Here is a 17,762-nt window from a genome sequence, read left to right as displayed (position 1 = left end):
GTGCAGTGCGTCCTGCTCACAGTGTTCTGCTAAACCTACAAGTTAGTGGGGTGCGTCCTGCTCACAGTGTTCAGCTAAACCTACAAGTTAGTGGGGTGCGTCCACCTCACAGTGTTCAGCTAAACCTACAAGCTAGTGGGGTGCGTCCTGCTCACAGTGTTCAGCTAGATCCGTTCCTGTTATCTTCTTACTGACAGGCAGGCTTGTCTTGTTACAGTATTTTAAAGAAAATTACTGATGTTCTTTTGATCCTATTAGTACCACAGTCAGGCAGCTAGACTATTTACAGTTAGTGCAGTGCGTCCTGCTCACAGTGTTCTGCTAAACCTACAAGTTAGTGGGGTGCGTCCTGCTCACAGTGTTCAGCTAAACCTACAAGTTAGTGGGGTGTGTCCACCTCACAGTGTTCAGCTAAACCTACAAGCTAGTGGGGTGCGTCCTGCTCACAGTGTTCAGCTAGATCCGTTTCTGTTATCTTCTTACTGACAGGCAGGCTTGTCTTGTTACAGTAAATACAGCTACCTGAAGAAAATTGCTGGTGTTCTTTTGATCCTATTAGTACCACAGTCAGGCAGCTAGACTATTTACAGTTAGTGCAGTGCGTCCTGCTCACAGTGTTCTGCTAAACCTACAAGTTAGTGGGGTGCGTCCTGCTCACAGTGTTCAGCTAAACCTACAAGTTAGTGGGGTGTGTCCACCTCACAGTGTTCAGCTAAACCTACAAGCTAGTGGGGTGCGTCCTGCTCACAGTGTTCAGCTAGATCCGTTTCTGTTATCTTCTTACTGACAGGCAGGCTTGTCTTGTTACAGTAAATACAGCTACCTGAAGAAAATTGCTGGTGTTCTTTTGATCCTATTAGTACCACAGTCAGGCAGCTAGACTATTTACAGTTAGTGCAGTGCGTCCTGCTCACAGTGTTCTGCTAAACCTACAAGTTAGTGGGGTGCGTCCACCTCACAGTGTTCAGCTAAAGCTACCTGTAGAAGGTTGGTGGTGTTCTCATACTACAGGCAGGCAGTTGATTTTGCTAGCTGCAGTATCAGTACATATATATATATATATATATATATATCCCAGCTTAGTGCAGCTACAGGCCATTAGTATGTCTGGAAGGCCAAGAAGGAGAGGCAGACAGTCACAAGCCAATAAGAGAGGGCAAGCAGGCTCTGTGTCTAGTGCTGGTCGTGGAGACGGTGCATCCTCATCAGCACGTGGCCATGGGACACGCTTGGCCTTTTTTTCGGCAGCTGGCCATGTTGAGCCGCAACATGTGGAAGACTTGGTCGAGTGGATGACCAAGCCGTCCTCATCCTCCTCATCCTCTCTCACCCATGCCCAGGGTACTTTGTCTGGCAAAGCAGCGGCCTCTTCCCTCGGCTCAATGTCATCAGTGACTCCTTCCCTAGCCCCACCATGTCCTCCTGAGGAGTCCCTCGAACTGTTTGACCACAGTGTTGGGTACATGCTCCAGGAGGATGCCCAGCGTTTGGAAGGCTCTGATAAAGATACTGAGCTCGATGAAGGCAGTAACACGAGCACGGACAGAGGGGGTGCCCAAGAAGGACAGCAATCTGGCAGTCATGCTCCCCCTGCTGCAGCATACTGCCAGGTTTGCTCCAGTGATGAGGAGGGAGGGGATGATGAGGTCACTGACTCAACGTGGGTGCCTGATAGGAGAGAGGAGGAGGAGGAGGAGGCGGCACATCACCAACGAGGCAGGATGCCCTCCAGGGGCCAGCCTAAGGGCAGCACATTGACTGCATCACACCCCAAAGCTCCACATGTGCAGGGCGCTGCAGTCTCTGCGCGTTATTCAAAAAGTTCTTTGGTGTGGGCCTTTTTTGAGATGACTGCATCAGATCGCACCGCTGCTATTTGCAACATATGTCTCAAGCGTATCTCGCGTGGCCAAAACATCTCCCGCTTGGGTACCACATGCTTGACCAGACATATGTTGACCTGCCATGCAGTTCGTTGGCAAGCGTATCTAAAAGACCCACACCAAAGAACAAAGAGGACCTCTGCTTGCTCCTCATCAGCTGAGATTTCCAACCCCACTAGACCTTCAGTCCTCTCTGAGACCTGCACTGAGAGGAATGAAGGTGTAGAATTAGGTGTGTCACAGCCACGTACTTGTGGGCAATCTGATTTTGGTACACCGACGTCAGATTGTACCAGGCAAATTTCCCTGCCCCAGCTGCTGCACCGCCGAAAGAAGTTTGCTCCCAGCCATCCACATGCCCAACGGTTGAATGGTAGCTTGGCAAAATTGCTAGCACTTCAACTGCTGCCTTTTCAGTTGGTAGACTCTGCCCCCTTCCGTGAGTTTGTGGAATGTGCGGTTCCTCAGTGGCAGGTACCCAAACGCCACTTTTTCTCACGGAAGGCGATTCCGGCTCTCTACCAGCATGTGGAAGGCAATGTCCATGCCTCACTGGACAGGGCGGTCAGCGGTAAGGTGCATATTACCGCTGACTCATGGTCCAGCAGGCATGGACAGGGACGTTACCTAAGTTTCACGGCGCATTGGGTGACTCTGCTGGCAGCTGGGAAGGATGCAGGACAAGGTGCAGTAGTGTTGGAGGTTGTTCCGCCACCACGCCTCCAAAATGCTAATGATTGTGACACACCTCTCTCCTCCACCCCCTCCTCTTCTTCTTCCTCCATGGCCTCTTCCTCGGAACCAGCGGTGCTCCGTAGACGTTCAAGGGGCTACGCAAGTACGCAGGCCAAAAGATGCCATGCGGTGCTTGAGCTGGTGTGCTTGGGGGACAGGAGCCACACTGGGGCAGAGGTTCTGTCAGCTCTGCAGGGGCAGGTTCAGAGGTGGTTGACGCCACGCCAACTTAAGGCAGGAATGGTGGTTTGTGACAATGGCACCAACCTCCTCTCTGCCCTCCGACAGGGACAAATGACCCATGTGCCCTGTTTGGCTCACGTCCTTAACTTGGTGGTGCAGCGGTTCTTGGGCAGGTACCCGGGCTTACAGGATGTCCTGAGGCAGGCCAGGAAAGTCTGTGTGCATTTCCGCCGGTCATATAATGCCAGTGCTCGGCTGACGGACCTCCAAAAGGAGTTTAACCTGCCCAAGAACCGCCTAATCTGTGACATGCCCACCAGGTGGAACTCAACGTTGGCCATGCTGCAGCGGCTGCACACGCAGCAGAGGGCCATCAATGAGTACCTGTGCGACTATGGCGCCAGGACAGGGTCAGGGGAGCTTGGTTTTTTTTCCCCACGCCAGTGGGCCATGATCAGGGATGCATGCACTGTCCTGTCACCATTTGAGGAGGCCACGAGGATGGTGAGCAGTGACAGTGCATGCATCAGTGACACTGTCCCCCTTGTCCACCTGTTGGAGCCCACGCTGCGTGGAATAATGGACAGGGCACTTGAGGCAGAACAGAGGCAGGAAGAGGAGGACTTCCTTAGCTCTCAAGGCCCCCTTTATCCAGACAGTGTTCCTGCGTGCCCGCCGATCACACAGGAAGAGGACGAGGAGGAAGAGGAGGAGGAGGAAGATTGTGTCAGTATGGAGGTGGAGCCTGGCACTCAGCATCAGCAGCAGTCTTTAAGGGATCAGTCCCAAGAAACACATGGACTTGTACGTGGCTGGGAGGAGGTGGCTGCGGACCATGTCGTCCTTAGTGACCCAGAGGACTCCGGACCGAATGCCTCAGCAAACCTACGCTGCATGGCCTCCCTGATCCTGCAAAGCCTGCATAAGGATCCTCGTATTCGTGGTATCAAGGAGAAGGACCAATACTGGCTGGCAACCCTCCTTGATCCACGTTACAAGGGTAAGGTTGCGGACCTTATCTTGCCATCGCAGAGGGAGCAGAGGATGAAACATCTTCGGGAGGCCTTGCAGAAAGGTCTGTGCAACGCGTTCCCAGAGACTGGGAGGTTACAAACTCCTGTTTCTGGACAACGTGTTGCTGAGGCTTCGGTCAGTCAAAGAAGGAGCGGTGGAGAAGGTGGCCGTCTGACCGATGCGTTCAGACAATTTTTTGGTCCGCAGCCCCAAGGTATGATCGGTTCCAGCAACCATCGCCAGCGTCTGTTTTACATGGTGCAGGAATACCTAGGGGCAAGATCAGACTTGGACACCTTTCCCACCGAAAATCCTCTGGGTTACTGGGTCTTGAGGCGTGGTAACCGATCACAGGGTGCGTCTGTCCACTGACTCGGTCGATCGACTGAACTTCATAAAAATGAATGAGTCTTGGATCACCACCAGCTACCAAGCACCTGATGCTGATGTAACCGAATAATTTTTTTTGAAATCTCAGATCCCTTCAAAGACTGCCTATGCTGATGCTGAGTGACTATCCCTGAGTAATTATCCTCTTCCTCCTCAATCATCACGCTGATAGCTTGTAAGAACATTTTTGGTTCTGGGTGCCACCACCAGTGCCTAAGGCACAATTTTTCAGCCCCTGTTTAACAGGGGCGTGTAATTACGATTTTTAATGTAATACTTTGCAGCAGGGCTCGTTCCTGCATTCCAACTAGAGTGTCTGTGAGGGGTTGCAGTGTTGTGGCACCAGCACCAGTGCCTAAGGCCCAATTTTTCAGCCCTTGTTTAACAGGGGCGTGTAATTACAATTTTTGATGCAATACTTTGCAGCAGGGCTCGTTCCTGCATTCCAACTAGAGTGTCTGTGAGGGGGTGCAGTGTTGTGGCACCAGCACCAGTGCCTAAGGCCTAATTTTTCAGCTCCTGTTCAACAGGGGCATGTAATTACAATTCTTGATCTAATATTTCACAGCAGAGCCCTGTAAGGGCTTACAGTGTTGTGGCCACAGCAACACCTAAGGCCCAAATTTCTGCTGAGTATATAGGGCAGGACCCTACTTTCAAACAACTAACTTACAAACGACTCCTACTTGCAAACGGAAGGAGACAACAGGAAGTGAGAATAAATCTACCCCTAGGAAGGGAAATTCTCTCCTGTAAGAGTTAATATGGGAAAAACATTTCTCCTTTCCACTGATGCTTTCCAATCCATTGGGACAAAAAGTGAGGTGAAATCTTCTGAAGAGGAGGAAAGACAGCAAAACAAATGTCACAGGGGTGATAACCCTTCCCTATGTTTTCCAAAAAGCTTAAAAAAGATTTTTTGGCTGGAGCTAAACACGTTAAAAATGTACCCGTTTAAAATTACAAAGAGATTCTACTTAACAACAAACCTACAGCCTGTATACTGCCGTTCAGAGTATATAGGGCCTGGTGGCCCCACACCTTTCCTTATTTTAATTTGGGTGCGGGGTTCCCCTTAATATCCATACAAGACCCAAAGGGCCTGGTAATGGACTGGGGGGTACCCATGCCGTTTGTCTCACTGATTTTCATCCATATTGCCAGGACCCGACATTACATTAAACCCGCAAGCAGTTTTAAATGAGATTTTTTCCTTTAAAAATGACATTTGGTGCAGGGACTGTTCTAAACACGGGAAACACGCGTCACTTTACAGGCATACTATAGACACCCCTCAGGTACGATATTTAAAGGAATATTTTTTTTTTTTTTACTTTAAGCATCATTAAAATCACTGCTCCCGAAAAAACGGCCGTTTTTAAAAGTTTTTTTTGCATTGATACATGTCCCCTGGGGTAGGACCCGGGTCCCCAAACCCTTTTTAGGACAATACCATGCAAATTAGCCTTTAAAATGAGCACTTTTGATTTCGAACGTTCGAGTCTCATAAATGTCAATGGGGTTCTAACGTTCGTGCGAACTTTCGGTCCGTTCGCAGGTTCTGGTGCGAACCGAACCGGGGGGTGTTCGGCTCATCCCTATTCATCAGGAACTACTGATGACATAGGTGTGCCCTTACCTATGGTGTTAGTCCCACTCCTCTTTTTGGAAGACATTTAATGCCCCAAACAAAGAGTACTGAAGGGGGACCCTTTAAAAGGGCTCACCAAGCCCCTATGCAACAATCCTGCTACGCACCTTTAGCCTGCCAAGCACACCTGGTGACTCATGTGACCCGGAAAGGGAAAAATGAACCACTGCAAGTGTCTGTTCAGAGCCTGCTCTGTGTCCCACAGCTGCCTTCTGGAAGCACCACATGCTTGGCCTGCATAGCTTAAATAAGCTGGGTGTGTGCCCGAACGTTCTATGAGTGTGTGCGCATGCATGTGTGCGATCCCAGAGATCGGGCGTGACTGTATTTGCGTACGACGCAAATCTTCGTGCGCCCAGATAAAGGCTATAGTGAATGCGTGGCGAAGCCACGTGCACTATGGCCGCCAAACAAAACAAACTGCTTAGCTCAGCAGCGCTCTTGCGAATGCACATGCGCCATGGCAAACCAAGGAGAAATGGTGCACCATCTTGCGCCATCATACAGGTATAAAATAGCCAGACACAAGCAAAAAAGGTACACTTTGCAAACACCCACAGCTAGCCCTGAACTCCCCCGTATGGTCACCGTACACAGGTGTCCAGCCTATAGCTAGCTTGACTAATTGTTACAATCACTGGGACACCCCATAATAATAAAATAAAGGGGTTTCACTTACCCGTCCAGGCGCAGGGCCACTTAGAAGCTAAGGGCCCAATCTTTACCCTTCACGGCTTGTTCCTGTCACTTGGACCTTCAAGGACTGAGTACCCTTTCATGATTAGGGTCCACTTCCTTGGACCTGTACAGCACCCTGCAGGAAATGCCTTAGCACTATAGTGTCCAGGATTTCCACTCCACAGGGTCCAGTGCCCGGAGGCCACGACACAGGCAAAAGCTCGCAGAATCTTGAGTCTTCTTTACGAGGACTCGGGTACCATTTATCTAAGCATAAAAGCCTGTGTCAAATGGATCTGATCCGTCAATCCCTTGATTCATTTTTGGAACCATTTGTGAGACTAGAGACCTGGAGCTCAGAGAGATCAAACAAACCGTGTCATCCACCTTGCAGACACTGGTAAAAAAAACTAAAGTACTTCCTGTATGGGAGGGTTTATATAGGGGATCACTTCCTGTCTAAAGACCTTTGGTCTACCAGTGTCCATTCACCTAATGATGGAGTATAACCCAGCAGGTAATGATTAGCCTGACTCTGTGTTCCATGATGTATATAAAAGAAATAATACCCTTTGTGTTATGCATGCAGGTATTTCCTATGGTGCAGAATCCTACTCAGGATTTTAAGGATAAATGGGAGTGAAAATTGAAAATTGACCTTTTGTTCACTAGGTATGTTGAATATGCTCAAACAATACTATGACTTAGAACTTGTTAAATTGGATCAAGATATCCAACTCATCTTTGGAAAACTTGAGGGCTTTTCAGAGTCCATGGTTTACCAGTCCGAGAATAAAAAAAGTAGAGATTTTTTGGAAAAACAAATTTAGCAGATAGTCTAAAATAAAGATAAAAAATGTCTTCACAGGACACTAGTCACTTGAGCAGATATATAAGGACTCCGTTCAGAAGGAGGAAATCACACAGGTCTGGTGGTGGTGAGTCACGTGGCATGCACAGCTAACATATGAAACTCGGAACATGAGTAAAAAGGAAAACTTCTCCATGTGAGGTATCAGGTTCCAGACTTCATGGAATGACACAATGATAGACAATGGTGATGGGGTTTTAGATCTGACACGTCAGAATGCACTTCCTTCAGGAAACATGGGAGTTACATGCATGTCAGACACACATCTTTTAGGCCTCTGCTCCAACGGTCGAGAATGGAGAAGAAAAACAGTCAGATTAAACCAAGGGGGAAAGTATGGATCATTATGTCACACCCATAACCTAGATACATATGCATATGGATTTTGAAGTGATAAAATTGACATCAATGTCTTACTTTCAGGAGAAATTGCATTTATAACAATTAGGCCTTAATTTCTATCTGAATTTGATTTGTTTTGAACTTGTAACATGAACCTGTTTGCTCAGAAATTGAACTTGAAATACAACTTGGAGGGTCCCATACTTAAACTGAGGAAATTACTTTTAGATGGAGCTCTGTCTAATTTGCATGAGTTTACACACATCAATTACAGAATTCTTAAAGTCGTTACACATTGAAGAAAGAAAGTACACCTATGGCCAGTGAAGAAATGGAGAGATATGACGTGGATAAAATAAAATCATTAGGGAAGGAAGAACGGCAGGTGTTTGTACCTCTTAGGGAACACAAGAATAAATCTAAGAAGTGTCCAACGCAAGCAAATACACATGTTGACCTGTTAACCAAATTGGTAATAAGAAATGGGGAATCCATCCTATGTAAGAATACCAGTTCCAACATGTCAAAGACTCAATCACAGATATTGCAGCCACTTATGGAAAAGAAAAATCTAGTCATTAAATTAACCTAAAAGTCGTGTAATATTTTTATTCAAACTAAAGAGAATCTTGTGAGCCACAACGGTCCTGTGCCAAATGTATGCCAATATCCAGCTGCAAGCGCAGATCACGTTTCATATACCGTGCAAACTACTACTGATGGAAAATATGCGCTGCGCTGAACACAATAATTAATAGATATATAATATAGAATATGAGATGTGTAAATGGGCACTTATACTGTGAAGAATTGCCAATAAAATGCCAATAAATAATAACAAATCTTATATATAACGTGAAAATAAATTAAACAAGTAAAAGTGAATTCATATAAATCTAGTGTATAAAGTGCAATGTGCATACAAAAAAATATTAGATATTAAATAATACAAATATAAAGCGCATAAACAAATGCAAAAAGTGCTTAGTGCTCCATGATAACCATCACAAATGTCCCATTATATAATCATATATATAATCATAATGTAGATATTGTCCATTTGTGGTGTTATTCGACATGCTCATAAATCCTTGGTGCTGCAAACCATGCTCCAGTGCACTCCAGTGGCCCCCTTAGGCTAATATGCTCACCTCAGAGCGTGTTACTCAGCTGCTACCCTGAGTCAAATCACGCTTTGGAGCCACCCCTGGGCTCAATGCTGATATCAGACGTTACTCTCCAGCTTGATTCAATGCAGCTCCAGCTTGAATGGCAGGTGCTGTCAGTTCAGCTGATGCAGCAGGAAACAGGAAGCAGGCTGGTAGGTGCAGAGTAGGGGTGAGCTGAACACCCCCCTGTTCGGTTCGCACCAAAACATGCGAACAGGCAAAAAATTTGTTCGAGCACACGAACACCGTTAAAGTCTATGGGACACGAACATGAATGATCAAAAGTGCTAATTTTAAAGGCTTATATGCAAGTTATTGTCATAAAAAGTGTTTGGGGACCTGGGTCCTGCCCCAGTGGACATGGATCAATGCAAAAAAAAGTTTTTTCGGGAGCAGTGATTTTAATAATGCTTAAAGTGAAACAATAAAAGTGTAATATCCCTTTAAATTTCGTACCTGGGGGGTGTCTATAGTATGCCTGTAAAGGGGCGGATGTTTCCCGTGTTTAGAACAGTCTGACAGCAAAGTGACATTTCAAAGGAAAAAAAGTAATTTAAAATTACTCGCGGCTATTAATGCATTGCCGGTCCGACAACACACATAGAAGTTCATTGATAAAAACGGCATGGGAATTCCCCACAGGGGAACCCCGAACCAAAATGAAAAAAAAAAATGGCGTGGGGTCCCCCTCAAAGTCTATACCAGACCCTTCAGGTCTGGTATGGATTTTAAGGGGAGCCCCACGCCAAAATTAAAAAAAAAACGCTGTGGGGTCCCCCAAAAAATCCATACCAGACCCTTATCTGAGCACGCAACCTGGCAGGCTGCAGGAAAAGAGGGGGGGACGAGAAAGCACCCCCCCTCCTGAACCGTACCAGGCCACATGCCCTCAACATTGGGAGGGTGCTTTGGGGTAGCCCCCCAAAACACCTTGTTCCCATGTTGATGAGGACAAGGGCCTCATCCCCACAACCCTGGCCGGTGGTTGTGGGGGTCTGCGTGTGGGGGGCTTATCGGAATCTGGAAGCCCCCTTTAACAAGGGGACCCCCAGATCCCGGCCCTCCCCCCTGTTTGAAATGGTAAGGGGGTACAAAAGTACACCTACCATTTCACTAAAAAACTGTAAAAAACGACAAGAGACAGTTTTTGACAATTCCTTTCTTCTATCTTCCTTGGGTTTCTTCCTCCATCTTCTTCTGGTTCTTCTGGTTCTTCCTCCGGTGTTCTCGTCCGGCATCTCCTCCGCGGCGTCTTCTTCCCTTCTTCTCTTCGGGCCACTCTGCATCCATGATGGCATGGAGGGAGGCTCCCGCTTATCTCTTCATCTTCTTCTCTTCATCTTCTTCTCTTCATCTTCTTCTCCAGGCCGCTCGGCATCCATGGTGGCATGGAGGGAGGCTCCTGCTGTGTGACGCTTCTCCTCTTCTGACGGTTCTTAAATAACGCACGGTGACTTGACGGGACTTCCCTGTGGCATTCCCCGCAGGGAAGTCCCGTCAAGTCACCATGCGTCAGAGGGGGTGGAGTCACAAGGTGGCCCCCCCCATTATTTAAGAACCGTCAGAAGAGGAGAAGCGTCACACAGCGGGAGCCTCCCTCCATGCCACCATGGATGCCGAGCGGCCCAGAGAAGAAGATGAAGAGAAGAAGATGAAGAGAAGAAGATGAAGAGAAGAAGATGAAGAAAAGAGCGGGAGCCTCCCTCCATGCCATCATGGAAGCGAGGCGGCCCGAGGAGAAGAAGGGAAGAAGATGCCGACGCTGCGGAGGAGATGCCGGACGAGAACACCGGCGGGTGAGAGGATATCCTGCGGTCTGACACGGAAAGGTGACTTGCAACTTTATCTAGTGGTAGTGATTCACCCCAGGAGGGGCAGAGGGATCTGGATACCCCAGTGTTTGTTGAACCAAGGTGGAGGTATCTTCTCCACATACAGCCAGTACAGTCACTACAGGCGTTTTACCCCTGCAGGGGTGCAAGAATCTGTGTCTCCTCAGCTCTGCACCTACCAGCCTGCTTCCTGCTCTCATTTTTACTTTTTACACAATTGATACCATTGGTATGCATTTGATATTTCATCAATATTTGCCTTCAGCTTTGCTATGTCTACTGTCTGTCTGTTTGTAAATAACCCCTGAAGAAATGCATCTAGCCAGAAACGTCAGGTTCATCCGAGATGTAATTAATGTCTGTATATGCATCAATTGTTTATTTCACATGTTGTCATGTTTCTATGTCCACTGTGACAATTTTAACTATGTCTAAATTTATATAATAAATACATATTTGGTGTATTGGTCACTCTCAAAGTCCCATTTGTGACCAAAAACACCTCATTCTTCTGATGTTAGAACACTTGTTCAAGCAGTTGAATGGAGCAAGAAGGGAATGACGGAAAGGCATCTATATGCTACAGGGGAGGGGAGCATTCAAAAAAGCTTGTTACTTTGCCAAACATCCTTGCCATACATAGGATAAAATTGTTCAATGATACAAATGCTTCTTTAATAATCTCACTGTACATAATAGCCAGGAACCTTAGGGATTCGGTTATCCAGAGTGCACCTCAAGACTAGATGTTCCCATCAGAAAAGTATTGTTGTCTGTTAAGTAAACATACACTATGCCCTCAACCCTGCATTTACACTGCTAAGCCTGGGTATCGAATCTTTTCCCCCTCTAATGAAGAAAGTGGTCATTCATATACTGTTCGCAGCCCGCATCTCAATAGCAAAGAAATGGTGATCACAAACACCCCCCTAAAGAAGAGGTCATCTCCAGAGTAAATGCTCAATATACAATGGAAAAAATTCTTGCCTACACAAAAAGAGGATCTCCGACTTTCCACAAACATTGGGAGATTTGGAGATCCTCTAAATATGCCTCTACACATTTATAAAATATGAACAGAAAATATTGATACTCTGAAGCATATATGATGCCTGTTGGTGGGGTGGAGTATTAATAGAAGCGGTCAAACTCCAACTGTTGGATGCTTATCAGTGAGTCGCACATGGTGGTGTGTTGGGTGTGTGGGAATAACTCTGTACCTATGACCAAACTACATCTATGTTCTTAAATTCTAACAATACAATGACAGAACTTACTACTCTTTTTATCTCTCTATGGACCCTCAATAAGGTCCAAGGTGAGCTACCGTGTGAAAACCCAACAAAAAGTCTGTTCACAGTGTGAACCCAAATGGGGTGACAGGCTGTACCTCCTGTTGAGGTCAAAAACTTAGGCCATTTAGGTAGCTCGAGCACCCAAGTTATAATTACTGTTGATAACGTAGTAAGCACTGCATTTATTATTCACCTTGTATAATCTCAACAATGTAATTACTGCATGTCAGGAATAGGCATAGGGTTATTTTGTAACCAAGGCTCATATACACGGACTTACATTTTGATAGAGATACCTAAATTTGTGCAATTAGTTCTATTGTTTACACATATTTTGTCCTGAATAATATCGCTACAAAACCATAAACAAACATAATGTACCGTCATCCTATCAATTTGAAAATTTAAGGCAGAAGATTTGAGGCAACTACAGCAAGGACTCACATACATATTTGTAAAAAAATATAAATTTATTTAAGACTGCTCCAGAACCTGGTCGCTTTGGAATGTTTTTCTGGCCTCAAAGGAGGGAAGAACCCTCCTTGACAATAATTTGAATAGCTAATGTGGGTATCTATGGTTCTCATTTCAATTTTTCCCCTTGGCTGCAAGCACACTGGAGGTTTATCTCCATAAAATGGGCTTTACATGACTTTTCCTTTATCTTCTTTTCCCTTTTTTTACTGTCTTCCCCTCCCCCCCCCTTTTTTTTGTTGCTTTTTTCTTTTTCCTTTTTTTTCTCTCTCTTTTTTATATAATGTTGTAAAATTGATTAGGACGGTTCTGAAACTATAGAGGAGGTAGTATATAGGGGTATTGGTTGATTATATAGTAAGGGTGTAGGCGTTAACATATTAATTTTAGCAGTCTTTATTAACGAATGGGAGAGGTTTTTTAGATGATGATTCAGTTTGTTGCATGGTTGACAAAATTTATTTTTGTTGTAAGTTTTGCTCCTATGTGTGTACGGTTTAGGAAATATGCACTTTGCATGCAGCCGCTAACGTCAGCGGCGCATGCGCTGTGAATGCCCTGCTGAAGGTCTGGCAGACGCTGCCGGACCTTGCCGGGAAGAAAACTCCCGCACAACATCATGGCGTCTCCGGCCACTCACAGCGCCGGAGCCGCGAACCCGGAAGACACACCGAGGGCAAAAAGTCAGCTCCCTCGGCGTGGACCGAGATTAGAAACCGACGCTTCGTTCTAAGGTAAGTATTTCATAATGAGTTAGTATGTGCTGCATACTAGCTCATTATGCCTTACAGGTTTTTTTTCTCCTGCAGGTATACAACTGCTTTAATGATTTGTTGGTGAATAATAACAGACAGACCACTGAGGTAAGGATACGGTTAGCATTTCCTTCATATTCAGATACCACCAGTTGATATTTCGGCCACTAAAGTTTACATTATGTTATTGCAATGTTATGGTGCAATTATATTACAGCTTTGCCATGCACCCCTAGGCTCACAAGTGTTCTGCCTTGCTTTGTTTAACCAGGTGACATCCGCTGGGTGTCACTGAAACTCGGGTGATCACCGATCCGAGTAAGGGGCCGTTCCTGGCCCCTTTCCATGTGATCAGCTGTCAGCCAATGACAGCTGATCACATGATCAAAGCAAAAGCTCTGTGATTGTTTTTTTTCTCCTTGCGCTGACAGCAAGGGACATCGGTCCCAAAGAGGAAGAGGCAATAATGCCTCATATGTGCCACCAGTACCCCCTGCCAGTGCCACCTGCCATTGCCACCAGTGCCCACCAGTGCCACCTATTAATGCCCATGAGTGCCACCTATCAATGCCCACAAGTGCCACCTATCAATGCCCACCAGTGGTGCCAATCAGTGCCACCTAGCGGTGCTGCCTATCAGTGTAACAGATCAGTGCCCATTATTGCCACCCATCAGTGCCCATCACTGCCACCCATCAGTGCCCATCACTGCCACTTATCGGTGCCCATCAGTGCTGCCTCATCAGCGTACATCAATGAAGGAGAAAAATTACCCTTTTTAAAATTTTATAACAAAATATAAAAAAAAGTTTTTTTTTTAAAATTCGGTCTTTTTACATTTTTTTAACAAAAAATAAAAACCGCAAAAGGTGATCAAATATCACCAAAAGAAAGTACTATTTGTTGGAAAAAAATGATAAAAATTTCATTTGGGTACAGTGTTGTATGACCGCGCAATTGTCATTCAAAATGCGTCAGCGTTGAAAGCTGAAAATTGGTCTGGATAGGAGGGGGGTTTAAGTGCCCAGTAAGCAAGTGGTAAGCTGCATCTCTTACTGTCTACAGACTATAAATGCTTCCTATAGTGCACCATCATCTAAGGGCCCCAACATTTCCGGCAGAAGCTCCATCGTAGAGATTGCTGCTTTTACCAAGTTTAACCACTTCAGCCTCAGAAGGATTTGCACCCTTCCTGACCAGGCCATTTTTTGCGATACGATACCGTGTCGCTTTAACTGACAATTGCATGGTCGTGCGATGTTGTACCCAAACAAAATGAATGTCCTTTTTTTCCCCACAAATAGAGCTTTATTTTGGTGGTATTTGAAATGAATTTCTCCTCAGTTTAGGCCGATATGTATTCCTCTACATATTTTTGGTAAAAAAAAAAAACTCAATAAGCGTATATTGATTGGTTTGCATAAAAGTTATAGCGTCTATAAAATGGGGAATAGATTTATGTCATTTTTATTACTATTTTTATTACTAGTAATTGTGGCGATCTCAGATTTTTATCAGGAATGTGACATTGCGGCGGACAGATCAGACACTTTTACACTATTTTGGGACTATTAACATTCATACAGCGATCAGAGCTAAAATTAGCCATTGATTACTGTATAAATGTCACTGGCAGGGAAGGGGTTAAGACTAGGGGGATCAAGTGTTTAACTGTGTTCCCTAGGTGTGTTCTAACTGTAGGGGGGGTCGGACTGACTAGGGGAGGAGAGAGATACTTATTATGAACACACGATATGTCTCCTCTCCCCTTAAAGAACCGGGATTTGTGTGTTTACACACACACAGATCCCGGTTCTCGCTCTGTCACGAGCGATCGCGGGTGCCCAGCGGTCATCGCGGTAGCTAGGCACGCGCATCAGCTCTGGGGACATGCGGCGGGTGCATGCCTGCTCTGACGTCTAAAAGAAGTGACATACAGCTTTGGCGAATTGCGCAGCTGTGCCAATCTGCTGCAGTATAACTGCAGCAGGTGGTCGGCTAGCGGTAAATAGTTCACTTCTTTTTTTTTCCTTTACATGGTTTATGCTGTTTAATGCTGATTGTGTTCACCCAGTCTAGGTTTAGCACAGTAATCATTAGGACACTTGGGCAGTATAGCTCCAGTACTGTTAAATAAGATCTGTTTACTGCCTGTTGGGTACTCTGGTTACACTGCTACTGTTTATGCTGATTTGGGTCTTTCACACCATTTATGCCCTACTCTCTTTCTTTGTTAACTACTTGGTGTGTTGGATTGTGTAACCATAATCGTTGTTGGTTTTCATTTGCCTTATTAACCACCTTTCTAAATAATAATATACAAGTTTACTTTTATGCATGGTCTTGGTGCCTCACTCAACATAATCTTGTTAGTGAGTGTTATGGAATTTGTGTTGCTTGCTCTTTTCCTCCATTAACCTGGTGTGTCAGAAGTATAAACAGAAAAGTCAGTGCTACTACCCATACACCACATAGATAGCAGAGCTCCCAGGTGCTCGATCCACAGTTGTTGGCTGAGTAGAGTAATGAAGAAAAAATGATTCACACTCCGGTTATTGCTCTTAAAATTTCTTCATTTTATTGAATAGCCACAGTGAACAAACACAGATTAAGTCAGTTGACGCGTTTCAGCCTGTAAGGCCTTAGTCAAAACCCAGGCCTTGGTGTGCCAGAAGGGCTGAGGCCTCTGGAAGGTCGTGGCAGAACCGGACTCATCCCAATTAGCGGCTCCTTTAGGGGTAGCGGTAAATTTAGATAAAAGCATTTAGACATTAATTGAAGGTTCATGGTGTGCTGGCAAATATGTACATTAATCTGTGATAGTACCAAATTCCCAGCTGGTTGTTGCTGCAGCACCTATTTCGTTCTCAGCCTATTCTAGGAACGTGTGCAATGTGAACATTGATAGTATTTTCCTTCCACTGATACCAACAATGGGGCACCATTTCTCCCACTGACATAAGGACATTTTCTACTCTCACTGGCCCCCAAAAGTATGAACAGTAAACTAGCCCTTTGTTTAAAAAATTTGGAGACCCTTGCTCTAGGTTTACAGTGCCTAGTGGCGTTGTTCCTCAAAGCAGGACTTTTGTATGTATCTGATAAAGAGGAGTATTACATTTTACTCTCTGTAGTTGGGCTGCCGTGCACAATTCATTAACCCAAACCTGACAAAAGGAAGATTTTTTTTAATTCACTTTAATATTCTGTACTGTAATGTGTTTTCAAACAAAAAAATATTGGAAGACAAAGACAGGAGTTACTTTGAAAGGTATAATTTAGCCCCATCTATACAGTTTATAAGATGAGCTGTTCCCCTATAAACTGCATTACCAGTAATTTTGTATGTTTGTATTACTGATTGCATTTATATGCACAAATGTATCTGACCGAAAGCATAACTGAGACAAGTCTGTCGGTAAAAGCATAGAAACCGTGATAAAGGTTGAAACTATGGGGTTGATTTACTAAAACTGGTGCAGCTGTGCATGGTAGTCAATCAGCTTCTAACTCCAGTTTTAGTAAATCAACCCCTATGTCTGAAATATAATAAGCAGTGACATATGCCCAAGTTATAACTGTGCTAAAAAAATAAATATTAAAATTTACACAAATTAATATTTATAAAACAAAAGTCAAGGTTTATATAAAAACTTAAGTACAATTTTGACATGATTTTTGTAAATACAGTCATCTGTCCCAGTGTTTACTCATTCATGCCCAGATATCAGTCATTGTAAACACTTTACATGCATTCTGCACAAGGAAAATGCGTCTGAACACATTGGGTATGGACATTGGTTTTTTACAAAAGAAGTAGAAAGCCATTTGCTTATGACAGTAGAAGGAAATAATTGTAAACAGTCTTTTGGCAAATAAAAGGGTTATCCTTCCAAATAGCAGTTCTTATACTAAGATTGTCCAATGCCCACCAGTAGGGCTATAAGGAAGGCCACATTTCCAGCGATGAATACAATGAGGACTTTTATTTCAGGCTGCAAATACAGAATAAAAGTACATTAAATGTTGAATGGTATTTAGAATTTTACTGTCAAAGTGTGCTTATTCCTTGAGTGGCTATTTGGAATTGTACATTTCATTTAAAGTGGTATTAATCCCAAAAGCAAAATTGCAATATATAGCAGCTTACCAATCAGATGTGGTAGCTGCATTAGTTTCCTTTTCTTAGGCTTTTTTACTGCTTTCACCTGGTGATCTGACCAGTAACACACATCCTGTATTTGAGTGCCTACTCTCTGGATGAAGGAGCAACAGAGACACACCTGTTGTCCCCTGAAGACGAAATATGTTGGTAGGGGCCATGGTGGGGGCATCATCACACACGCGAGCGTGATATAGTGTGGTGTTTTTGTACTCTCTATGCCATTTATCTTTTTAAATGTGCGAGTATCTTTTTATTTAAAAAAGTGATTGTTTAAAGTGTAAACTGTAGTCCCTCTGTTCTCTTTCTGGGGCCATACTGTTGTCTT

The 17,762-nt window shown here is 44.8% G+C and overlaps 1 protein-coding gene across 1 annotated transcript in view; it reads right to left on the bottom strand.

The window, feature by feature from the left end:
- Nucleotides 1–16,876: 16,876 nt before the first annotated feature.
- Nucleotides 16,877–17,762, bottom strand: part of LOC141103568 (putative ferric-chelate reductase 1) — an 84,553-nt gene continuing 83,667 nt past the window's right edge. Inside the window, exon 16 of the mRNA XM_073593298.1 lies at nt 16,877–17,267. Coding sequence (XP_073449399.1) covers nt 17,184–17,267 — 84 coding nt within the window. The 3' untranslated portion in view covers nt 16,877–17,183. The remainder of the gene's footprint in view (nt 17,268–17,762) is intronic.

Source organism: Aquarana catesbeiana, linkage group LG07 (genome assembly GCF_042186555.1).
Source record: "Aquarana catesbeiana isolate 2022-GZ linkage group LG07, ASM4218655v1, whole genome shotgun sequence".
Classification (NCBI taxonomy): domain Eukaryota; kingdom Metazoa; phylum Chordata; class Amphibia; order Anura; family Ranidae; genus Aquarana; species Aquarana catesbeiana.
Note: the sequence above shows the minus strand (reverse complement) of the source record. Positions and strands in the feature narration are given on the sequence as shown.